Here is a 26,107-nt window from a genome sequence, read left to right on the forward strand (position 1 = left end):
AAGCCTGAAGACTTGATGAGGTTTTCTCAGATTGTTTTCACAGATCTCTGATGGAAATCTCCTCTTGGCTGAGTCAGATAGATATCATGTTGTGATTTTGACAGCAGCGGCTTTTTTCTTTTCAAATTTTAAGTCACAGGCTGATTTGATACATCCAGAAGTATTTATAATCTCTTTTAAATTCTGTTACTGATGGAAGTATTATGCTGTTTTAAAATACCAGCCCAGACATTTATAGCAGCTGAGTTTATGATATATTTATAGGCTTATGTTTCAAAATGTAGTTTGTTCTTCTGCTCGTTCTGTCTCCAGACAGAGACACGTGAGAGAGCAGCAAAAGACAAGCTGTGGATGACTCTGTGTCTCTCACAAATACTGTATGAGCAGCAGCTGGCAAACTGAAGGGAGAGTCATTCAGACTTTCCATGTGTTGTTTGAGACGGAACCATTATGTTGTCTTAAATTAGTTATTGAAATTGACTTTTCCATCTCTTTGAGCCTCAGCAGTGTTACCTCATCAACTCTGTATTTACAAAAGCATGTTCTCAAGTAACTGAGAAGTACAAACAGTGAAGTGAGCATTACACACACTCAGTATAAATACAGTAGCGTATTTCTAATCCCCTCATTGTAATGGTAAAGATTAGCTCTCTGTACCTGCTCAGCGCTCACATCTCTTTCCTTTATTAAAGTTTCATTTTGTTTTGGAGCAGATGGCCTTCCCCTCTAGAGTCCACTCTTATTTTTTTGGCCTTTACTTTAAGTTCAAACTGTGTAAAACCTTTTAGTTTCCTAAACTCATGGCTTATGTTCAGACTGGTTTAGAGGCTGCAGCACTTGTGAGACTCTGTGGGCAGAACAAAGCATCAACCCTGCTGGAGTTAAGAGACTTTAATCCTACTGTGGCCTGAAACAGTTTGTCTGGTTGAATGTTTGTCAACTTGCATCATTACACGGTGTTAAATCCCACCAAAAAATGAGTCACCTTGATCTGGTTTACTTGGGATCCATGTTCATTTTCAATCTGGAAAGTTCCTCCAAGAAAAAGCAACATTTGTACTTTTTAATTCAAAGTAAACGTGCACTCCCCACAGTGATGTGACTGCTGTGTGGTGACATCTGATCTGATTGGTTGGAAAAAGCTCCACAGAGAGGAGAGCGGGTCAGCATCGGAGCAGAGAAACAAAATAATGGGCTTGACAGTGGGTGGCAGACAGTAATGGCAGAATTATTTTTTATTACTTTTATTTATTTTATTGTCTTTTTGGCATCAGGCAGTCAGACAGCTTTTCAGTTCTGTACAATTTAATATTATAACTAATCGCACAATCACAGTGACATTGCATATTTGGTTAATGTCCCTTCCAGTAAAATGACTCCTCTCTTTTCCATTTCCTCATCATGCAGTTGTAATCTGCTGTCAGTATGTGGAAGAAATGTCCTAAATGAGAACTGTCAAACAGATGATTTCATTATGAAAATGCGAATGGGTGCGTCAGTGGCTCGGCTGATAAATCAATACACAAATTAAAATCAATCTCATGACTTTTTGAAGCGTCATTCAGCTCCCCTCGTCTTTCTTTTCTGTCTCTGCTGATCTAACAAATGCAGCAAGAAAAAAAAGACTATTTACTGGCAGTCTTGGAAAAGGTCAAGGAAGAGAATTCATGCAACTCTTTTCTCTACATCTCACTTCTTCACGTTCTCCTCAGTGCACTCTGTAGCCTCAGTTTTTATCAAGTACAGATATTTTTTATCAGTCTTTAAAATGTATTTGCCTCTGAGTTAAACAAAGATGTGATTCAGACCAAATGTGGATGCTGTTGAGTGTCTGCTCAAAAACTTATTTAACTTATTGAAAGTGTTCCTGGTGGGTGGTTATAAAACATTTAACTCGTCTACTTTAAAACTGGACCAGTACCATGTCAGGTCAAACAGATCAAGTGGTTCCTCGTGTTTGTTTCAGCACTCATAAGTCAGAGGACTCAACTTTATGTTCTCGGTGAAGTTTAAAGTGAAAAATCATGTTTCCAAACCTCACATGGTCCGTGAGCACATTTACCAGTCCAAAACTTACGCATGTTTTGGCTTTGTGGTTTTAGAAGGTCTGTTTGAGTAAAAGCTGAATTAACTTGTCCTAAACTGAGTAACTGAACAGACATTTTAGATTAAAGAAAGAAGGAAACTGCAGCTTTCCTGACTAGAGATGTCAACGTTTAATCCCCAATAATATTTTTGACAGTTATGCATGTTGGTCGATAGGTCTATTTTGCTATTTCTCAGTTTACTGCACTGTGTACCACCTGGATCTGTTAGGTGACAGACAGCTGGCTTAACATGCAGAAACATAGTGCCTACTGCCCAGTCTCTGGTCTCCACCAACTGGGAGCTACGTCACAGCGCCAGTCATTCTGTGATTACCACTAGTAATGCAGTCCCAACCCAACAATGTTGCTGTGAAAACATCAGTTTTAAGCTGTAAACCCCCTTTAGCATTGTTAGCTTCACTGTTAGCTCTTTTAGCAGTGTTGGCACAGCTAGTGGTGCTAACGTAGTTAACAATGCTAAAAGGTTTTTTTCAGTTCAAAATGAAGCTGCTTACTCACCCAGGCTACCTGAGGCAAGACTGAAGAGTGGCCACCATGTTGCCGCAGCACGTTGTCCGTCCACCTGGACGGCTTCACCAGCTGTTATCACGATTGAGCGGTGCCGCTAACCTGGCTGGTGCGCACTGGGGAGCAGCCAAGCCTAAAGTTAGCTAACCAGTTGAGACCAAAGGGGTGGCAGTTAGCACTGTGTTTTAGTATGTTAACGTGGCTAGCTGGCTGTCAGTGTGACACAAGCCAACACGAAATTAAAAAAGACATTTGGGGTGGCAGTAGCTCTGTCCATAGGGACTTTGCTTGGGAACCCACAGGTTCAAGTCCTGCCACGGGCCAAGCATTGAGTGTGGTAGCTGGAGAGGTACCCTTAAGCAAGGCACTGATCCCCCAACTGCTCAGGGCACCCATCCATGGGCAGCCCCCTTGCTCTAACATCTCTCCATTTAATGCATGTATAGGTCCTGTTTGTGCATGTGTGTGTATATGACAACAGAGTGAAAAGAATTAATATCCCCTCAGGATAAATAAAGTATATCTTCTTCTACAACACGAAACACTAAAACTTCACCACATCTAAATTGACAGGGCTTTGAAATGCGGCTCTGAAGCTCACAGCGTGTCAGTGGAGCACCCGACTCAAAGGAAAGGCCTCCTGTGTTTCATCTCATTTTGTATTTTTTTATTCAAAATTAACCTATTAGTTAACAGTTTATCAGTGTCAGGCTACTGAAAGAAAAATTCAGCAAAACTGACTTCCCCTTTTCTAACTCAGGACCTGTGAGATTGTCAAGACCATCAGTGAAGAATGCACATTTTATCTCTTCGACTTTGTGAGCTTTTTCATCTTTAACCTTCTTGAAAGTGTGTGACACTGATACAGTTGTGATTCTAATCATTACAGTAATGAGTATGCTTACACAAAGGGAATGTACACACACACACACACACAGAAATATAAAAACGGAGGAAACGCTGCTCACTAGCTCGCTTGCCTCCACAGGGGGTTGGCATAGCAACCAACAAAGCACAGCAGGTCACAGTTTATAGGAATGTGAAGCACAGTTGGAAAGAGTCTTTAACCAGTCACATAATTGCTCAACAACACAAGATACCAAACTCAAATCAAAGAGACAATAGATTATGGATTTTTATGGGTCTGATCTTCTTTCATCTGATTTTGTTGAAAACCTCCATACTGGGAAAACTGCGGCTAGTTTCTTTAAACAATGACTTCTCTGAGGTCGGCGCTCTTGGCAGCTTAATCGAGTGCGGAGGCACCTGGCAGCAGAAATGGAGAATAAACAGCCATTAATTCTTTTACGGTCAGGAGATACTAGACTTTAAATTGATTTTGTGCCTGAATGAAAACAAACTACAGAGTCACAAGTGAGATCAGCGATGAGATATATGCTAAAGTGAGCTAATGTGAGCCAACAACTCAGTGTCTCTGCATTAATCATCATTACCAAGATGGGAATACATACAGAGTGTAAATCTGTCTCTGACAAATGCAAGATTTCCACAACAGACGGCCTGTTTCCTTAGAAAACTTTAAAGTCGCATGAAGCAGTTTTTGACCACCAATGGGCAGACAGACTATTAAACAAACCAGCAGCAATAGAACATTAACTTCTATATATCGTAACATAAGTCCGATAACAGTGGGGTAATATTTCCCCTCTGTTTAGTAAAATTCACCCCACGCGATCATCGTTAACAATATCTCCTTCCTCATGAAAACACAAAAACGATTCCAGATGTTCAAACAAGCATGTTGGGCCAGTTGGTGGCAATAAAAACTATGACAACAACACATCAGATTTAGTTTAGGGCAAGAAATAATAGCTAATAAGTTAACAATGGCAATACGATTTAATGATAGAAACAAGCTTGGTCACACACTGCTGTGCTTCTGTGGTGGTCCAGAGGCAGCCACTGATGTTTCTGCTAGACCTTGGCCACCAGGTGTTCATCTCTTTCAAAGAACTTAAATATTTTTTTACTGCTTAGTTTTTGTTCTCAAAAAGGGGAGGTTGTGCATCAATAATGGGTGCTGAACCCAAAATACAATGAGCATATTCCAAAAATGTGAGATACCACATCCCAAATTTCCAGATGAAATTAAATAAGTCAAATGTGAGTATTTGGTCTTTCTTAAGTTGGAAATTTGGGATTTGTTCCCTCTTTACGAACAGTCGTAACTTGTTTCCTCTTTACGCAGACATAACACCACAACATACAGAAACACAATACTTGAACTTTGGAAGATTAAAGCGGGAATTATACGTTTGCATCAGCTCTGTGCAGAGCCTACACTGTATCCTACTCATGTACTTGTGCAGTGGTGTGTCTGTCACTCTGCAGTTACACCTCCAAAACACTGGCCGGCAGCGGGATTTCTGTGAATTGCAATAAAGTTAAGTTGATGTAAAACACACATTAAACACACATTAAACATGGCTCAATAGAGACAATTTCAAACACAAGTACACAAATATAGCTTCACTATAACTCGCAGCATTCACTGACAAATACTTGTCTCTATCTGGACACATTTTCCCCACAAATACAACATGCTAACGTTATTAGCACAAGCCTATGGCATTTTACATTGTATAAATTAGCCTAGCAATGAGCAGAGATTTCCTCTGCGCATATGAAGCCAGGATAAATCACACACAAGACTTAAAATGCTATTTTTGTGGAGGCTTTAAACTTTATTGTTTCTAACCGTGAAATTAAAGTAAATGAAAGCTTCCTTTTCACTGAGGGAAATGGTTTCAGCTTACAGAAACAGACAGGAGGTCTGCGTCACTGAAAAGTGTAGTTACGTTTCTGAGGAGGTGCACATCAGGCTATGGTGTAGGGTACGGCGTAGGCTCTACGTCGGCGCAGAGCCGGTGTCAGTTCAACGCAAAAGTATAAATCCTGCAGAAGGGACATTATTCCAGCCTTAAATGTCTACTTTAATTCATAATGAAATGAATGACATTTATAATTCCTCGTCAGTCAGATGGAGCAGGGGGTCCTACATGCAGGACGAGCTGTCCCCCAAATGGTAGGGAAACACTGTCTGCTGACCTGACGTTCATATTACCTGATTATTTGCTGAAAATTCATTTCACATATACACATAAACCAGCTCTAATTTCCTTTCTGGTTTCACTGCCCAGTTGGTAAAAAGAGGACTTTAATGTCAAACTAAAACAAAGCTAACAAGAGCAAGATATCTGCTATCAGCCTGTGAATAATCTTTATTACATAAAACGGTGTAAGGGTTAGCTTAGACCATAATAGAAAGTCAATAATGTGATCTGTTATAGACACCATTTACACACATTGTGTCTGCATGTAAACACAGTGAGATCTGTACATACCGCAGGAGCCTGTGTGACACCACAGCAGCTTATTAAAGTAATGAATCAGACGCTGCACTGCACTGATGCAGTCACTGATTCACTCCACTCGTAAACTCAGTGGAGTAAAACTAAAGATGCAGATAAGGTTTTGTACAGTCTCACTGACCCCACACGCTAATCGTCTCTGTAACTGTTGCCTCTCCCATGCTTGGATTCATAATATATTAAAACAGTCATACTGAGACTTACACATAAAATGATTCATAACGAGGCCACCAAGTAGTTGTCAAACTACCTTAATTGCTTTAGAGACAATCACAGCTATTCGACAAAATGCAGCCCGACAGATTTTATTCTTTTTAGATTCAAAAGTTCAATGGGCAGAAACACCTTTTTATATATGTTGCAATTATATGAAATAAAATTCCAGTATCTCTGAAACTGATTGAACCAGTGAGAGATTTTAAGCAGGCTTCAAAGAAATGACCAAATAGTCTCTGACAATAGGAACCTTGTAAAAACTAGTACAGAGGATCATAATGGAAAAAAGCCTGCGACGTTCTTGTGCACGTGCAATTTAATTCTCAACAGTTGTAGATGTGTGTGGTGACTGTCTTCAGGTGAAGCAGATTTATGTCTATTTTATAATTGTTATATCTATCTATCTGTCCGTCTGTCCCTTTCACACACAGACTGTATATCCTCCCAATCATTACCTCCAGACATCCCTCACAATGGATCTGTTAACGTCATCCCTTTCTTTGTTGTTGTTGTTTTGTCTGGTGCAGTTTGGTGTTTGTTTTAACCCCCAGCATTAATCATCTCAGCACATTAAAAATCATTCACAGACAAGAGCAAACACATTATCACAGTAAGCTATCCTCTTTCTATTTAACAAAAAAAGAAAAGAAAATGATTTAGGATGTTGTTCTGTTTTAAATGCTCTTATTTCAGGAAGATATGTGACTGGAAGTTATTGTGTTATTTGTATTGTTTTGAGTTAAACTACTGTATTTCTAACCACATGTAGAGAGAGCAAATTGTCCGTCTGTACCTCCCAATGTACTGATTCACTTCTTAAAATTCATTTTTGGGGAGTTTGATGCTTTTCTTATGATTATTATAGATTATAAACAGAGGTGAAGCATTATAAGTGAATTAAAATGTCATTATGGATAATGTTACAAGCTGGACTAACTGTAGTTTTAACACCTTTGTGACTTTAATAGAATGATGTACCACTGTAGCCTAATGGTTATTGATTATTGAAAAATAGCTGAAAGGACATTATGAATAACCATTAACCATTTAAGAATGTGTCGTCATTATTAATAAGGATGTATTATGTGCATTTAGTAAGACTGTAGATGAAGATGTGAGCCACACCGGGCTGTTAACTTTGTTTTTCTCTTTATGTCCTTTATGCGTCAGAGACCAGTGATATGTCAAAGCCTCTGTTGTCTTTTCTTTTCCCTTCTGCAGCTGTGTTTGTGAAGTCTCAAATCTTAGCACCTGGCTGAGTGACTCACTGGTATTGATCAACAATTGTATCAGATTAGTGCAGATATATTATGGTTATCCTGTTCCGTACTTATTGCTGCTTTAATAATGCAACATGTTATTGATCCCGGAAGGGAAATTCTCTTTAGTGCTGTACCACGTAACTGTCGAGGGTTCAAGTGCACTTGAAGAGGTTGAACACTTACTGACATTTGTATTTGCACCCAGAATTCTTGGTGGAAGGAAGTTTGCATACTTTTGGTGCTTTCTGTAATTAAACACTACGTCTTTACTCGTATTGTTATTTATCACTCTCTGTGCATTTTAAGATTTTTAGCAGCTCATAGCGTTCAGCAGACATATTGTACATACAGGGGGGTTTTGGTGTGTTTGTTCTCACTAGTCGCATGAACACAAAAAGGGTAAACTCGTATTAATTTTGCAACAGAAAATAAGATTCTGAGAGGAAAACCTCTCAAAGAAGTGGACTTAGTGTTACAGCAGCCTCATGTAGCCTTTAGAAGTTCAGATCTTTTTAAGAGAGGTTGTATGAGGTGCTAATGCATAGTCAGTGTATCACATACAGTAGAGGTCGTCCATCATGCCCCCAGATGGAGAGGCAGACTGGAGGACCGACACAGAAGCTAAGCAATCTACTGCTGTGGGCAGGGGCAACAGAAAAACAGGTTTTCGCCACCTAAAGAAATCAGTATCAGTTTAAGTGTACGCTCTTTACCTTACAATCAGACAGTGATTCCGGAAATGAATCCGTTACTGCTCTGTGTAAAGACAGACTCCACTGAGGAAAAACTGTAAAAACTGTAAATCTTTGGAGACCAGCAACTCCCGTGTTGAGCAAGCTTTGGTTTTGACGAAAGCTTAGATGGAGAACTGAAGCCGTCAACTGCTTCCCTGTTGGAAAGGGCTCTCTGACGGAAAGATAAAGTACTGAAAATATTCTAAACATAGCTTACGCTTAAACTGACATTGTTTTTTTAAGTGGCTAAAATATGTTTTATTGCTAACTGCTTTGCTTCTGTGTTGGTACTCCTGTCTGCTTCTCCAAACTTGGGGCGTGCCAACAGACACAGACTGTAGGTACTACACTGACTATGGATAAGGACCTCATGTTTAATATTTACTGCAACATTACATCTTAGTGGACACAACTAGAATTTTTGACACTGATTAAAACAAAGCCAAACAAATCTAGTCTAGTAATTGTTTGTTTGCAAACATAAATACAAATTAAAAGTCCACTACTGTCTTATCTTGAGTTGTGATGTGCCTGTTTGTTGAAGGAATGCAACATCATTCTTTCCCTTAGGAAGCTTCTAAACAATGAGATGACAGGAAGTGCATGTTAATTATGTAAATAAAACATTTAATTTTAGCTGCGACCCTGCCGTTAAAACAAAATTTCTTTAATCTTTGAACAGTCTTTTATTAGCTCATCCAGAAGCATTTAACCCAGTATATCAACCAAGCAGACGTCGTCCTGCAGTGACAGCAGCACAACATCTGTGTACCGCTCTTCAGTGGCCTGTGTGTTGACTCTAAAACTTGTCTGAGACATAAACCGATTCATATTTTATCCACTGTGAGTTTATAGCATGTCCTGTTGTAACTCTTGTTTTAAGCTCCAAAGATGGTTCAGCTCCATTATCACAGAGAGAGATTCCCGGATATCATCTGTCATAAGGTAAATGTTGATTGTGTGTCTCACAGGGAGAGACGAGACGATGCAGCCGGCCAAGCCGTCCTTCCTCGAGTACTTTGAGCAGAAAGAGAAGGAGGCCAACAGTCACAATGATGGAGGAAGAGGAGTAAACAACGCAGACAACCGCAAACCATCCACTGAGGCAGACCTTGAGGTGGTGAGTTACAAGAAGCACCGTGTGTGTATGTGTGTGTGTGTGTGTGTGCAATAGAGATGTGAATGCATTCATTATGAGGTAAATGTCTACATGTCATTATCCAGATTGACATTCTGTTGGTGACAACTCCAACATTTTCTGTTACCGTAATTGTGTTACTATAACAATAATAATAGTATTAAATAATATTTTTTATTTGTATAGCACTTACTTAAACAAGGTCACAAAATGCTTCACAAAGTGTGTGACAATAAGACAACAATAACAATACTCGTACTCGTACTCGTACTCGTTGTCCTCCGCTTATCCGGGTCCGGGTCGCGGGGGCAGCAGCCTCAGCAAAGAAGCCCAGACAGTCCTCTCCCCAGCCACTTCCGTCAGCTCTTCCGCGGGAACCCCGAGGCGTTCCCAGGTCAGCCGGGTGATGTAGTCCCTCCAGCGTGTTCTGGGGCGGCGCCGGGGTCTCCTCCCGGTTGGACATGCCCGAAACACCTCCCAAGGGAGGCGTCCAGAAGGCATCCTTATCAGATGCTTCGCTTTCTGGCTAAGCTCCCTCTTCACCACAACGGACCGGTTAAGCGCCTGCATCACTGCTGACGCCGCCCCAATCCGCCTGTCAATCTCCCGCTCCATCCTATCCTCACTCGTGAACAAAATCCCGAGATACTTAAACTCCTCCACCTGAGGCAGGACTTCACCCCCGACCTGGAGTGGGCAATCCACCCTTTTCCGGCTGAGGACCATGGCCTCAGACTTGGAGGTGCTGATTCTCATCCCAGCCGCTTCACAATCGGCTGCGAACCGCCCCAGCGAGAGCTGGAGGTCACTGTTCGATGGAGCTAGGAGGACCACGTCATCCGCAAAAAGCAGGGACGAGATCCTCCCATCACCGAACCTGACACCCTCCACCACTCGGCTGCGCCTAGAAATTCTGTCCATAAAAGTTATGAACAGAACCGGTGACAAAGGGCAGCCCTGGCGGAGTCCAACCCTCACCGGGAACAGGTCCGACTTACTGCCAGCCACGCGAACCAGACTCATGCTCCTTCGGTACAGGGACTGGATGGCCCTTAGCAAGAGGCCACCAACCCCATACTCCCGGAGCACCCCCCACAGGATGCCCCTGGGGACACGGTCGTAAGCCTTCTCCAAATCCACAAAACACATGTGGACTGGTTGGGCAAACTCCCATGCCCCCTCCAGCACCCTGGCGAGGGTAAAGAGCTGGTCCATGGTTCCGCGTCCAGGACGAAAACCACATTGCTCCTCCTCAATCTGAGGTTCAACTATCGACCGGACCCTCTTCTCCAGCACCCTGGAGTAGACCTTACCAGGTAGGCTGAGGAGTGTGATCCCCCTGTAGTTGGAACACACCCTCTGGTCCCCTTTCTTGAAAATGGGGACCACCACCCCGGTCTGCCACTCCAGAGGCACTGCCCCCGATGTCCACGCAATGTTGCAGAGGCGTGTCAGCCAGGACAGCCCTACAACATCCAGAGCCTTGAGATATCCAGGACGAATCTCATCCACCCCCGGGGCTCCGCCGCCTCGGAGTTGTTTCACTACCTCAGCAACTTCTGCCCCAGAAATTGGACGACCCGCCCCCGAGACCCCCGTCTCTGTTTCCTCACTGGAATACGTGTTGGTGGGATTGAGGAGCTCCTCAAAGTATTCCTTCCACCGCCCGACAATGTCCCCAGTTGACGTCAGCAGCTCCCCGCCCCCACTGTAAACAGTGTGAGCAAGTTGCCACCTTCCCCCCTTGAGGCGCCGGACGGTTTGCCAGAACCTCTTTGGAGCCGATCGATAGTCTTCCTCCATGGCCTCACCGAACTCCTCCCACGCCCGAGTTTTTGCCTCCACGACTGCCGCCGCTGTGCTCCGCTTGGCCCGCCGGTACCCGTCAGCTGCTTCCGGAGACCCACAGACCAACCATGCCCTGTAGGCCTCCTTCTTCAGCCTGACGGCTCCCCTCACCTCTGGTGTCCACCAGCGGGTTCGGGGATTACCGCCGCGACTGGCCCCAGCGGCCTTGTGGCCACAGCTCACAACCGCCACCTCGACAATGGCAGAGCGGAACAAGGCCCGTTCGGACTCAATGTCCCCCTCTGCCCTCGGGACGCGGTCGAAGCTCTACAATATTTTTTTAAAAAAAAAGTTAAAATAGTGTGCACATACACAAAAATAGAACATAGATTTTAACTGACAGCAGTATTTCAAGAAAATTCAATGCAGTATTGTGTGTTTTCACACATAGTAATCACAGTGTTAAAATCTAATATTGTCACATCCATAGTTCAGGATAAGTGAGACCTGAATGAGTCCACATTACGTTCAGTCTAACCGGTTCAAATAAGGACTCGATTATTTCTGTGTCTAAAATCCAAATGCTTCCATGTGAACTCGTAAGACTTCTGATCATATTGTGTCATAATCGAAGCAGAAAAATGTCTTTTTCCACACATGGCACAAAGTGTGAACTGTGAAATTATATGTTAGGCTGTTCCCTTAGTATTTGGGTCTGTTCTGGATCAGGTCTGATTGGTCGCCCTGTAAAGATTAAATAATTTAGATTTACTATCTATGCTTCAAATCACATTAAAGGGTTTTTTTTGCTGATATTTATTCAATTATTAGGACCCCCATTAGCTGTAGCCAAAGCAGCAGTAAATATAAGTATTGGTGAGAACTTTCTGTTTGACCGACTTTGTTCTCACATTTCTGACTGCCTTTACATTTAAGCTGATGCCTCTGTGGAAAACACATTACAGTGAGTGAAGAAGCAAAGGTTGTTTGTCTTGCTCATGGACATTTAAGCAGGACAAATGGCTGCTGCTGCTACTGCTGCTGCTCGAATTAAATATTAAATATGTGACCTTTAAATATGAGGTGGTTTCTCTTACCAGACCACCCGACTGCCAGCTCAGCTTTAGATATTCAGAGGGCACTGAAGCCTTTTCTTTCTGAAAGAGATATCGGAACAATAAACCTTTTGTTTCTCAAACAACAAGGCAAACGTTTCCTGATAGTTACGATTAATAAAAAGAAGAATAATTAGATTTTCCCGCAGTTATTGTTGAGGATTTAGCACCAGTGAAGTAGTGTTTAGATGCTGTAAAATGTTGAACTGTGCGATGGATATCAGTGTGTTGTCGATGTCTAAGTGTGCTTCTTTAAAAGTACAAAGGTGTGTTTGCCACAGTGGAGATGCTCCACATGTGTGTTGATGATGTGACTGTGTGTGTGTGTGTTGTGTGACATGCACCCATTGAGACGTAGATGAGTGCCCGTATGCTTTTGAAGTTGTCAGACTAACAGACAGTGACAGGTAACCGTTGGATGACCCTGATTTTCACTCTTCTTCTCCTGGTTTTTTAATACTGTTCGCTGTGAACATGCATGCTGTCACACACGCACGCACAGCATCATCTTCAATAGATGTACAGCACGTTGCTGTGACACATACACACTGTCAGGTTTAATAAATATCACACACACAGTGAAAGGATCATCGCAGTGATGTTGGGGAGGTCACAGATTTGGGTTAATGGAAAGTTTTTGTTGTGTCTGAATGGAGCAGAAGCTAATTTACATCTGCACTGTCTGCCATACAGCCAATATGTTTTATTTCAAGGCTTAAAGGTTCAGTGTGAAGGATTTAGGGGGATATACTGGCTAAAATGCAATATAAAAAATATGTTTTCTTTAGTGTATAATCACCTGAAATTAAGAATTGTTGTGTTTTTGGTACCTTAGAATGATCCATTTGTATCTACATAGGCGTCATCGTCTGCTCTACAGAGATCACCATGTTGCACCACCATGTTACTACAGTAGCCCAGAACGGACAAACCAAACACTGGCTCCTGATAGGGCCATTCACATTTTCACATCAGCCATCATAGTTAGCAGCCACTCAGTGAAGAGCATCATTGGAAAACAATAATATTTTTAATGCGAATCTGCTTTATTCAGTCTTCTTTCCAGTTTAAATCTTAATCCCAAGAGGTTTTTCTGGTTAAATAAAATGAATAAATAAATATATAAATCACCTGGTCTGTTTGTTTCGGAGAGGATAATGGATAATGTGCATAATTCGGCTCCTGCTAAAAATCTCCTCAACAGTGAACCTCACAGCGAGACACCACTAAATCTCCTTAAATTGTTCCTGTAAAACAAAATAAATTGTAACACAACAAAAGTTTTCTGTAGCCAAGGTGCTCCAGAAAACTGGTTACTGGAACAAAAAATGCAAATTTTAAGTACATTTCTAAACTGATCATTGCCATAGTAAAAGTCATCGATCAACTAATCATTTCAAACTTTTAAGATAAAAAAAAAGATGCCTGTTTTTCATCTCTCTGAATGCTGCTCTTGTTTTGTTTTTCATTATTTAACAAAACACCTAAAAAACTGATAATGAGATTAAACTCCTCCATTGTTGTTGTTCAGCAGTGTGATGGTTGGTCTTTGTGGTGTTTGTCCCGCCTCTCCTCTGCTGTGATTGGATGGCAGGATCAAAAGTGACAGTGACGAGATGATGCAGCATTTTTCAACTCTCGGTGACCAGGGAAAAAAAACTGCAAACATGCAGCGCTCAGTGCAGAATAGACGCTCAGCGGCTCTTCATGCTGCTCACTTTTGTGGCACCCCTTTAATAAAAAGGGGGAAAAAATAGCATGAGTGGCCGTTGCTTGCCATCCCCTGTGGGTGGCTTTTCAATAGCATGGTATTGCAGTATTGCAGTATCATGAGCACAGTGCAAAAAGGTGGAAATGAATGAGCCAGCATGGCCAGACCAACTTACCACAACAAACCATAGAGAAGCTCGGGTCACGACACATATACAGGCAGTGTGACTTCATTCTCTGCTCAGGACGTCATTACTCCAATTTATCTTTTCGTAGCAAATATTGGTTTTCTGTTATATTAATGATCTGAATGTTGCATACAGAAAATTTAAAACGGAGGATATCTGTGTGCTTCACTGCAGCATTTACAATTTCATCAAATAGGCTTCACTTGGCCACACAAATCCCACTGAGGGGATTTAACGTTCCATTAGACTTGCAAATGTGAGGATAAAGAGCTAATTTCTTGTGGGATCTTTAATACTTTGAGGCAGCTTGTTGACAGCTGCACGCTGACTGTGTTTAATTTTAGATCTGTCTGCTGTGCTATTTTTATATTTGACTTCCAGATGTTTTTTAATGTAGCTACCCAAAAACATTGCGTGTTGGCTTGTGTGAAACTCAGTTGTCTCCATCAGTTTGTGGTTCGTATTTTACTATTTAAGTTTCATTTTCCTGTCTCTGTCTCACACTGAGGTTAGGAGTGTACTGTCGTAGAAAACCCACATGAAGTTATACAACACCCTCCTATTAAGGAATGTTTGGTATCGTATTTTAAGCTTATATTTAGCTGCCTTGTCTAATATTTACTATGTTATCCGAGGCGTATGCTTCATGGCAGTTCAATGGTGTTATAATGCATCATAGAACAAGTGGCGGGAAAGCACTAACATATATTATTCATGAGAGGCAGACGTAGAACAACCAGTCTCCCTCAGTTGCTCTATTCGGTCCTCTATTTTTATGCTTCCCTTACTGGTTTTCTTTTATTCCGTCTCACATGCCCTCCCAGTCCTTCTATCCATCCTTCCTTTTCTTTATCCTTCCTGTTGCCTCAAACAGATCGTATTCTTATCTAACTGATCCTGACAGAAGGTTAAATCCCAGTCTGCAGGTTAATGAGCCCGTCACCAGTCACATGTTCTATCCAAGTTTAATAGTTAAGAGACATGTGTCTGGTTTCCTGACAGAGGTTAGCAGTTCATCAGTAACACCCAGTTCACTGCTGGTTTTCATATTGTGTGTAACAGAAGGTGCATTAGAGGCCACGCTGGTTTAAGTTTTGGTTGAATGGATATGAGCGATCTGATGTCTTTAAAATAAATAATGTATGAGACCAACATTTTTACACCGTAAGAAGGAGGATTTTTAGACTGTTGAGACATTTTGAGTTTGGTTGATGAGATATGGGGGCTTTTCCAAAGCTCTAAGAATTAGGGCTGTACCCAAATATTCGGATTTTCGAATATTCGTTTTTTTATTTACTTGCGTGTGCGTGACACAAATGTGTTTTGAAAATGGCCGCAGACTGTCACGTGCTCAACCCATCAGTACCTTCAGATGCCATGACAGTAATAGCCAATAATGTCAAAATATCATTTCCAGAGCGATTTAACAGATGATAACTGCTGCCCGACCCACAGGTCCATTTGCGGGTCCCGCGGGTTACGGGTCGACCCGCGCATCACTACTCAGCTCAGTCTATAAGGCTGTACACAGCAGTAAGGCTATAGACATTATATTCTATTCAGGCCGGCAGAACCAGCAGCGCATCGGCTCTACAGTGCACGGCACTGCTGATTAACCATTTTATTGCAGCACAGAGTGTCTGCCAGCAACCAATTACTTGCAGAGGCTTCCTACAACTTGTTTAAACGGTTCCGATTTAATCAGAAGACAAATTAAACAGGATGACTAGCCAATGTGAAAATCAAAAGAAAGCACAGAATAATGTACTGAAGGAGACTGTTGTGCCATCACATTTTTTTGTGGTTTGAGAGCAAAGATCCGGTCGCTGCTGTTCAAAACTCTGCAATACAGTTAGGTCCGAAAAACCTCGAAGTCCGACACCGCCCCCTATTTTCAAGGCCTGGGAAAGTCATGGAATTAGGAGAAAATATCCTTAAATGGTTTGAAAAAGTTGCAGATTTTTGTTTTGTATGATGAAATTGTTACAGTAGTCCTCCATGGATAGCGTCTATATGATGTAACATAACGGCAAATTTATACTCTGAAGCTGTACACATAACTTAGCCCTAATATGCGTCAATTTGTGACGTTTGTTTACTATTACGTACATTTCCTTGCTTTCTCCCAGTGTTTCATCTCTCCCTTTGTGTATTCCAGATAGCTGAAATTACAGTTCGTTTACAGGACAAAATTTGTCCAAATTATGTGTAATGTGCCAAGTTGATTTCTGTCACTTTGCAGAACCTGACATGGTCATGTAAGTGTTTGTGTTTCTCACCAAAAGAAGACTGATGTGAGAGAAGATCAGAAAAAATCATTTTGAACACCTGCTGTCACAGATTATTAGGATGCTTGCAGGAAGCTGTGAACAGCAGTTCATCAGTGACATATTAGCATATTTTTATGGTGAAAATTGGTTGCAAACAGTTGTTTATTTTCACATCCAGCAGCTACACAGCAGTGAGAATGAACCTTAAAAGCAAAGCTGTGGGCTGGAAACCACAACAAGGAGCTGAAGAAACTGAAATTCTGCAAATTGTGGTGATATTTGGTGATATCACACAAAATAATCATCGTTACCATTAAACCAAATGTAGCTTCAGTGCTGCAAAGTTCTTCAAGAGATACCTTGCTGATATTTGCCTCACAGCAGAGACACAGATCTTGTTGAAAATCGGCAAAGTATGCTTTTAACTCCTCTATCAGTATTCATTCCCATGTCTTTGTATCTTCTTTACCTCCATTTTCTTCCCTCTGTTCATTCAAGGCTAAATATCTGTTTTGAAGATCATTGCGATTTATTTTATTTCCTCGTGATGATGGCCTAACCCGTACAAAGGGGAAACCTTTCTTAAACGTGACATCTGTTGACGGAGCACGCAGTCACATCTGTGACAGTGTGTCACATTGCTTTTTGTTGGTTTGCAGTGAAAAATGTCCTCACCTGACCAGGTAATGTGTTTAAGTTTAGTAATATCTTTGTTGAAGAGTTGTAACATTAAAAACAGATGTGAGCCTCAACAAACTCCAACATCTGTCAATAGCAGTTTGGAGAGTTTGTCTTTGTGCCACCAGAAAAAACATTATGTGTCACGTTTGTGTAAAGGAACACTCCGTCTTTTGAGTATTAAACACTTTCCTGTAGTTGTGAAAGGTGGCTCTGAAAATAGCAGGAATAGGAGTCCGGTTTGATTCACAGCAGGTGTGATTGCTTTAAATGCAGTCACACCAAGAAAAAACATGTTCAGTACTGCAACTAACAATTCCTGAGAACAGTTCACCACCCTAAGAATTTTCCTGTTTTTTCTTTAAAATGACCTAAATGATAAATGAAATTAGAAAAGCTTCAGTTTAATATTCTGTCAATTGAATTTTAAAATGTTTCCAAATACACTCTCACACTACAAGTGTGAGAGTGTATTTGTTTTTAATTGACCGAACAATTAATTGGGAAAATCATTAGCAGATTAATTAATCATTGGTATAAATAATTGTTAACTACAGCCATAATCCACTTCTCTCCTGCTGATCTACATTTATTTTCAAAAGTGTTTATACATAATTTATATTTTGATGTTATGTGCGTGGAGTATTCCTGTAAACAATAAGCTAAATTGATCACAGAGCATCATAAATTAAGATTTAAAGTGAAAGTTGCCTCCAGGTTTAAAACATTTAGAGGTTTAGAATTGATTTATGTGTGTGTTTTACGTTGACCCTGGTGTCGTCCAGTAGTAGGACCTTCCCCTCTCTCTCATGTCTCCAGTGGACGCCAGTGTTATTTTAGCTCCATTGATTGTGGGTAATAAATAGCTGGAGAGCGAAGTGCTGCTGGTAAAAGCTGAGAGGGGGGATCCCCCCGGGACGAAGCTAAAGCAGGCATCGGGTCCCTAACTGAGGCCTACAGCAGAGAGGGGGAGAGATTGAATAAATGTCAATAGATGTAAAAGCTACGGAAATAGATTCACTTATCAGACACCTTGATTTTCATGTCATGCTTGAGATATTTTTAGGTTGTGGTAAAGATTTTCCTAAGTGTCCATTAATGGACTCACGACTGATTGATCTTTGGGCTCAAAGTCATCAAACTCTCCAGCTGCACAAGATCCTAACACCAAGGAAGAAAAGTCATTGCAGTGAAGATAACTAGCTTCATATCCAGGTCTGAGGTCAGTTATATGTGTACTAGGGTTGGGCTAAAAAATCAAACCAAAGACACACACAGCTCACCGTGGGAGGGCAGGTGCTGAGTCGATAGTCGTAGATGAAAGAAGGGTCATAGTAGGGTTGGGCTGACGATCTTTTCTCCATAATGATCGATGCCAATATTTATCAGGATATGTAATTTGATAGTGCTGCCGGTTTGAGGAGTAATCTGATAATGACTGAAGCCTGAAGAAAACAAAGGGTTCACTAATAAAAATTTAAAGCATTGTTTATTGTACATGATATAGAATAACATTAAGATTAACGGTGCAAACATGACTTGGTTTACACTACTACGACTTGGTTTGTGATAAAATAAGAAAATCTTAAAATCTTAAAATGAACACTGAACCTTGAAAACACGCTAATCAAAACAATACAAGTTGGCTTGCCTTGAAACATATCGAAGTAATGGCGTGTGGTCGCTGGGATGGCACCTTTTCAGGTGATTGAACTGGCCATCATCCAGAATTCACAGAACCTTAGTTACATCTGTAACTCTCCATTTGTTGTGTTTTTCACCTTGGCTGGCACCAAATGACGGCATTTTTGACGGCATTTTTCTTCGGCATTGCTTTTGAGATAACTAAACTATAACTAAACATATTTTTTTTTCCTTTTTTTGTTTGTTTGTTTGTTTGGACAACAGCCAGTTTCAGCACTTTACCATAACGAACTCTATACCCAAAACAAATCGAGTGTGTATTAAGTGGAGCCAGCATGCTGCTGCGGGCAAATCAGCCTGAAGACGCCACATTTCTGCAAGTTTGTGTTCTGCTTGTTCAACATGCGTTTGACAAATTGATCATACTGTCTCCCTTTTGTTGCACCTACGGATAATGATCACTGTCATTGCTGACTCCAGTAAAATCTATCCTAAAGACTGTTTTTTCATTGGCCAAAATTGGAATTAAACTGTTAGATTATGCCACGGGGCCCAAAAAGAGTTTTTCCATGGACTTACATTGGGAAGGAGACACTTATACATTTTTTGAGTGTCAAGAGCCCTGCAAAATGACCTCTTTTACTACCGGGATTTAATCCATTTGGTCCGAACATTTCATAAGTCTAAAAGAGCTGCAAGATTAAATCATTTTATCCCCATTCAAGTTAGCAGAGTTCTAAAATGGAATTTCGCTGCTTGGCTGTACTCAGCTGTCATAAGTCTCTAGTGCACTTGTTCTATGGGGCAAATAATACAGATGATCCAGGTAATTTCAGACCACAGAAATAGAGCAACTTTGGCTTTATGCATAACTGAGCAACTTTCATAGGAATGAACAAGGCCTCGCCTAAAATGCTGTATCCATGTCGCTTAACTCATCCATGGCAGAGGCAGAGAAAGAGGCGGCAGACTGACTGGCTGTTGTTGCGTTTATTTCAACTTTATGATCGACTGTTAGATCAATTCATAACGAGTAAAAATGTCCCAAGTTTATCATCGTTATAGACACAGAATTAATTGCAAATCCCTATTGAGGTTGTTTTATCGCCCAGTCCTACTTGACCATGATGTTTGTGTAACCTCTGAAAATCAAAGATTATTGGCTGCCGGCTGGAGGCGTAACGGCTGATGGTTGGTTGGCTATGAGTCTCAGGCTGAGGGATTTAGTGACCACACATCTCATAGCATTTTCGACATGAACCAATTAAACATTTATCCTCTAAATAAAAAAAAAGTAATCTGCCACCTTTAATTAACCATTATTTGTTTAGTCTATAAATGTCTGTAAATACTGAAACTCACCTGTTTACAGTTTTTCTTAAACCCAGGTTGATGTCTTTAAAATGTCTTGTGTTGTTTGACCAACTTTTAAAATACCTAAATATCCATTTTATTATCACGAGAGAAAGAAAAGGTGCAAATCTTCATATTTGAGAATCTGGAATAAGTATTGTTGTGTTTATTGATCAGTTGAATATCAAAATAGTGGCCTTCTGATGTTCTGTTGATCAGCTGATAGATGAATTGAATAATCGTAGTCATGCTCTGGCAGTGTTAAAAGTGATAGTAAATGCTCAGAGTACAGTAGTCTGTGCGTGTTAATAATATACAGTATAATGGCAGATGAGAATAAAGCTGTTCGCTGTGTGTTTGTAGGTGAGTTCGTGGACGGTGGAGGAGCTGCGGCTACGTCTGGCCTCTCTGGACCCTCAGATGGAGCAGGAGATCGAGGAGATCCGTCAGCGCTACCAGACCAAAAGGCAGCCCATCCTCGACGCCATCGAGGCCAAAAAACGACGGCAGCAGAACTTCTGAGAAGGAACTGCCGAGTTGTCACGGCAACAACTGGATGTTTTATCTCTTTATGTTCTCTGCAGCAGTTTGGTGAAATGTCACGAAGACATTTTGAAAACTGCACGAAGACTTCTGATGATGATGATGACTGCTGAAGAAGAAGACCTTCCAAAGAGCTGATTGACAGAATATTAATGACATTCATTTGATTTAAGACCCACGTTCTCTTTTTCTGCCCGTTTGAGAGTCTTCAAGGACATTTTTGTGTCTCTGAATTAACAGTTGAGGAAATGACAAAGTTTAATTTTGGCGCCATCAGCAGCTCATCTGAACCTGTGAGTTTCTTTCTGTTTATTTCAGGCATGTTACACAGTCGTCTCAAACTGCAGAGACGATTGTTAAAACCAGATCTCTTTAAGTTTGTTTTACCTAATGGTACAATATCATTTAAACTGCTGACTGCTCGTCTTCGGTACTCGTGTTTCCTGTCACTGTTGCTGCTGGACTCTTAAGTGTTCCTACTCTGGATTGAGAGAGTTTCGACAAATCTGTAGTCTAGAACTGAATCGTTCACTTGTCTGGAAAAGTTTGTAAAATGCACAAAAGCTATTGAGGTTCTAGGTACTGACAACCACTATTGTAAAAAGTCAGAGTTTCAAATTCCCGTCCAAAACTATTTGAAAAGCGAAAAATGAAAACAAACCCTGTGATTACTGTCAGCCAGGAAAACACAGGAAAACACCTCCATCATTTAACCTGTGAAGATGCTAAACATCCAGGAGGTTTCTCAGTTTAAACTTTAAACTCTTTCTCTTTCAAACTTGATTATGAAAACTAAATTCTGTAATTCGGTACATGCTCCAAGGGTTTTACTTTTTACACACAGCGTTGAATATACTGTCAGTCATTTGTCATTATTTATCATGTTTTAGTTCTGCAGATACGTCTCAAAATAGTTATTAGACCACTGCTCTTGTCTTCTGTTGCCTACAAAGGAAGTGAAATTTAAATTTTCCTCCAAACAGCAGAAATAATTGAGTGAAGACACAAGAAAAAATGTGCTTTTCTGATATAGGCTGGTCTCAGCTAATGTAAACATCATCTGAGTCAGAAGTTACACTTAATACTCAGTGATGATGGATTTCCAAACAATGTTTATTTTTCTCAGGCAGCTGATGAAGATTAAAACCATAGAAATAGAATGAGAGCAGAATGGACAATGAACTGTTTGTCGTGGTCATTTTACTAAATTCAAAAGAAAATGGCCACTGCTGTTAGTTGTTATGACCTCACGCATCAGTGGGGCCATGAAGCGGTCACACTCTCTACTTGGACATACTAATGAATAGAATTTGATTATTTCCCAGTAGAAATACAACCAGTTAAGTCCAGCAATCCTCAGTTCCAGTGCAGCGAGGCAGCAGAGACAAAGCACAAAGACACCTCTCCAGTCCTCAACTCCACTGCTGGTTTGGACGTTACTGCAAAACCTCATCTCAGTGAGTTCGTGACTTGCCGCCAGTCGGTTTGTTTGTACGGAAATTAGCCTGCTACAACGGTTGCAATGGCAACAGCACACAAAAACATGGCCGCGGTTCAATAATTTACTGTCTCTGTTATATGGCAGCTGATCCCGTCCTCTGCTCGGAGGGTAAGGAGCTCCTGAATCTCATTGTTTCCCAATCTGGGGACATTTACGGCCATTGTTCTTTGAGTTAGCCGCTAACTGCTAATAGCTACCTTTTAACATCTCTCATGGCAGGTCGCACACGTTCTGGCTTAAGGGAAGGGACCACTCTGTCTCCCCGTGACCGCTGCGATTGTACCTTATATACACCAGGGTGAGGCAGCCTTGACCAGGCACTGTAAAAGGGCCCACAGTGTTTGACACATTAATAATCACTTACGTATACAGCTTCATTATAGTGTGCTATAAACCATCTATGAAACCATTAAAGCGAAGTTTTACCTTTATTTTTTACACATTCCTCTAATCTTTAGTTTATTTTCTAAATAACTGGATACTGTTACCTCTTCAAGTCTCCGCATTTTCACTCTTTGGTTGCCTTGGTCATCAGCTTATAGTTGTTTCATTTATCATGAGCCAAAACAGTCTGGTAACGACTGTCAGAACAGACACACCTGCATTTGAATATGTCACGTATTCGTCTCAAGCTGGAGTTTTAACTTTCTAATAGTTGAAAAGTTATGAAACTTAAAGGGAATTTAATCAGATGGAAACTTGATTATGTTTGACCTCCAGTGTCCTTAGTGTTTAAGTTTTTATTTTTGTGTCCATCATCTATTTTTCCTCCTCAGTAAGCTAAAAACAAAGACCTGGGTTGACAGATTTATGGAATCGATTCAACAAAGCTTTTATTTCTTGGATTTATTAGTTTGATTTGGCACTGGACGAGTTTGCCCCCCCCCAAAAAAAGTATCAGGGAGCAGCAGCGACTGAAGCTGGCGTCGACCCAGGTCTGATTCACCTTCACTTCTGACATTCCTCAGAGCAAGTCCGCCGCTCATTTTTCTACATCCAGCACAAAAACATTTATATTTTTCTACGTAGGTTTAGTGATGTCAAGTTCAGATAGAAGACGAGTTGTAGTTTTGATCACAGAAATGAAAACCAGCTTCTCAGGTCATAAAGCTCCTCAGGGGTGTAAAAATAATGACGAGAAATGACTGTAGATAGTTTAGAGATCCTTCACACAAAGAGTCTGTGTATATATGAGCACCACTAGGCTGTATTTGTATATTGTGATTACATTTGAACAGTTGAAGGTTTTAAGCCTCAAAACAAGACGCCTGTCATTAAGTTATATTTAAATATTAAGCAGTTATCAACGAGTTCAAATGAGCGTCTGATGTTTTGGGGCTTCAGCTGAAAGCAAAATGCTGTTTAAACCTCCAGACTTTAATCTTTGTGTGCAGGAGTCTCGTGTTTCTCTGTACGCAAACGGCTCATGAGCACAATTCATTTTTCATTTTCTCTTCTGTGTTACAAGCAAAACAAAAGGGATTTTTTTGTTGTCTGCCTTATTTTGGATGTTCTGCTGTTATTTTTCTGAACAGTGATCTCATGTATGACACGTTGGGGTGGAAAAAAAGGGAAAATATAAAAAAATAATGCAGCTTGATTGTTTTAAAGTAAGATGCTGTTTGGTGCTGTCACACTGCTGGAAAAAATGTGATGCATCAGAAATAAAGTCGTAATCACTGGATATCGAACAGACATTAAACTGTTCTGATGTTTGGGAATCAGTTCTAAAGGGACAGTTCACCCCAAAATCAAATACGCATACTTTCCTTGTCACCTGTAGCGCTATATGTGAATCTAGATATGAATCTAGATTGTTTTTGTGTGAGTTACTGAGTGTTGGAGATATCAACCGCAGAGATGTCTGACTTCTCTTCAGTATTACAGAACTAGATGACACTCAGCTTGTAGTGCTCAAAGTGCCCCCAAAAAAAATACATTTGAAAAACTTAACATCAATGTTTTATAAAGAAATCATGATCCAGTTACTCAAGATAATCCACAGACCTTGTTGTGAGCAGTTTCATGTAGGAACTGTTTTCTTTCAACTGAACCACATCCGACAACCTTATCACCGTTATGGAGTAAGAACAGCAACAATAAATTTTGGTATTGAAAAGAAAATTTGGCATTAAAAAAAAGAAACATCTACACTGAAAAAAAAAAAAAAAACACTGAAAAATAAAACACAAACATTAAAATTTATTTTTGTAATTTTTTGGCATCCTGGTGTATTTTTTAGTGACAGTCTTTTTCTAAATGTCATTTTTTCAGTGACAAAACAGTGACAGAAGAGTGACGTGAAGAGAAATCAGAAGATTGTCATTGAAAAGCACATGATAATGTGAAAAATATCAAAATAAAAATGATTTTTAATGCTTGTCTTTTATTTTTCAGTGGATTTTGTTGTGCTAGTGTTTCCTTTTCAGTGCTGAATTTTATTTTTGATGCCAAAGCTTATAGTTGCTTTTCTAGCTCCGTAATCCTGGTTCTCTTCATGGTCAAGAGGCTCGTACTCATGACAGTGCGAGGTGAAAACATTGATACCGTCCTTTTCGACTGAGCTGTCACGTGAGCCAGCTCAGTGGTGCTAGGTGAGCTAGCAGTTACAGTTGGCAGGTGTAGTCCCATAGACAGAAAATAGTTCCTACATCAAACTGTTCACAACAAGGTCTGTGGATTATCTTGAGTAACCATGTCATGATTTCTGGAAAGAAAAAAAGTGCTTTGAGCATCTCAAGCCGAGTCCCATCTCGTTCCTTTATAACGGAGAGAAAGCAGACATCTCAACAGCCGATATCTCCAACACTCTGTAACTCACAAAACAATCTAGACCAATCAATAGCACCACAGGTAAGAGGAAAAATATGTGTGTTTGATTTTGGGTCTCTTGAACATGAACCACTATTTGTATTTTTTTTCTGCCTTCTTTTATCTAACTGTTAAATGCTTTCTGTGATTGTCTAAACTATTTCATAGAAAACAAACCACTGCAGGTATTTGCAGGTTTGTTTAGACTGAAGGGAACACTGGGACACAAGAACAAAAATTATGACTGATTCTTACTAAAAAAAGAAAACAAAAACAATTATTTACGTACGTCTGCACAGTGAAAACTTAAAATAATATTTGGTTTATATTAAAATGTGATAATTCCAGGTTCTTGTTCTTGGTGCAGGATGTTTCAGTCGCACAAACATTTGATGAGGCTCTAATTTATTTAACGAGTGAATCAGATAAAAGGTCTAAATCCTGCTGAAACATCCTGTTTGGATTCATCTTTTCTCGAGTGTTACCACTGTTCAGACTTCTCAACTGTTTAATTTATTCTTTTTCATAGTTTATCTTCAGCAGCTCTAATGTCACTGTTTCCTTTTTCTGGTCACACCTGCAGGTACTTTCAGATCTTTGATAGTACATGAGTTCTGAGCAGGAACACAGTGTAACCATAAAATGTTCAAATACAAACCAGCATTGGCTTCTATATAAAACTGTGACGCCTGGAAAAGTGAACAAATAAATGAACCAAACAAAGGAAAGAGGAGTTTCAGCTTCAGTGCAGCTTCATGTTCGTCATTAGGTGATTCAGAGTGAAAAGGTTTTCACTGTCCTGTTTCTCTGCCTCTGCGTGCAAGACGTTTCTTTATTTTCCAGGCATGTAAAGATCTGCTGTTAACTCGTCTTCTCGTGTTTTGCACACTTCCTGTTTGACGCCTGAAAAAGTTTCTGAAGTTTATATTTTGCCTTAAAGTATGCAGTGGAAGTCATGCATATGTTTTAGATCACTGATGTTTGGTTTGTGTTTTATTTTGTTTGCTTGTCTAATAAAGAAAATAATTAAAACTAAAAGAAAGTTAAAGCACTTGTTTTTGTTTTTACACACAACTTTTAAGAAATGTTTCAGAAGTCATTTCGATTTGAAGAAGAGTTTGATGATAATCTGTATTTAGTATTTCTACA

General features: G+C 40.4%; 1 protein-coding gene across 1 annotated transcript in view; it reads left to right on the forward strand.

Annotated features, from left to right (window-relative positions):
- Positions 1-21,306, forward strand: part of LOC117256681 (serine/threonine-protein kinase 4-like) — a 47,187-nt gene extending 25,881 nt beyond the window's left edge. The window contains exons 10-11 of the mRNA XM_033626251.2: positions 9,191-9,339; positions 20,467-21,306. Coding sequence (XP_033482142.1) covers positions 9,191-9,339; positions 20,467-20,625 — 308 coding nt within the window. The 3' untranslated portion in view covers positions 20,626-21,306. The remainder of the gene's footprint in view (positions 1-9,190; positions 9,340-20,466) is intronic.
- Positions 21,307-26,107: the final 4,801 nt, after the last annotated feature.

The sequence above is a fragment of the Epinephelus lanceolatus genome, chromosome 1 (assembly GCF_041903045.1).
Source record: "Epinephelus lanceolatus isolate andai-2023 chromosome 1, ASM4190304v1, whole genome shotgun sequence".
Lineage (NCBI taxonomy): Eukaryota > Metazoa > Chordata > Actinopteri > Perciformes > Serranidae > Epinephelus > Epinephelus lanceolatus.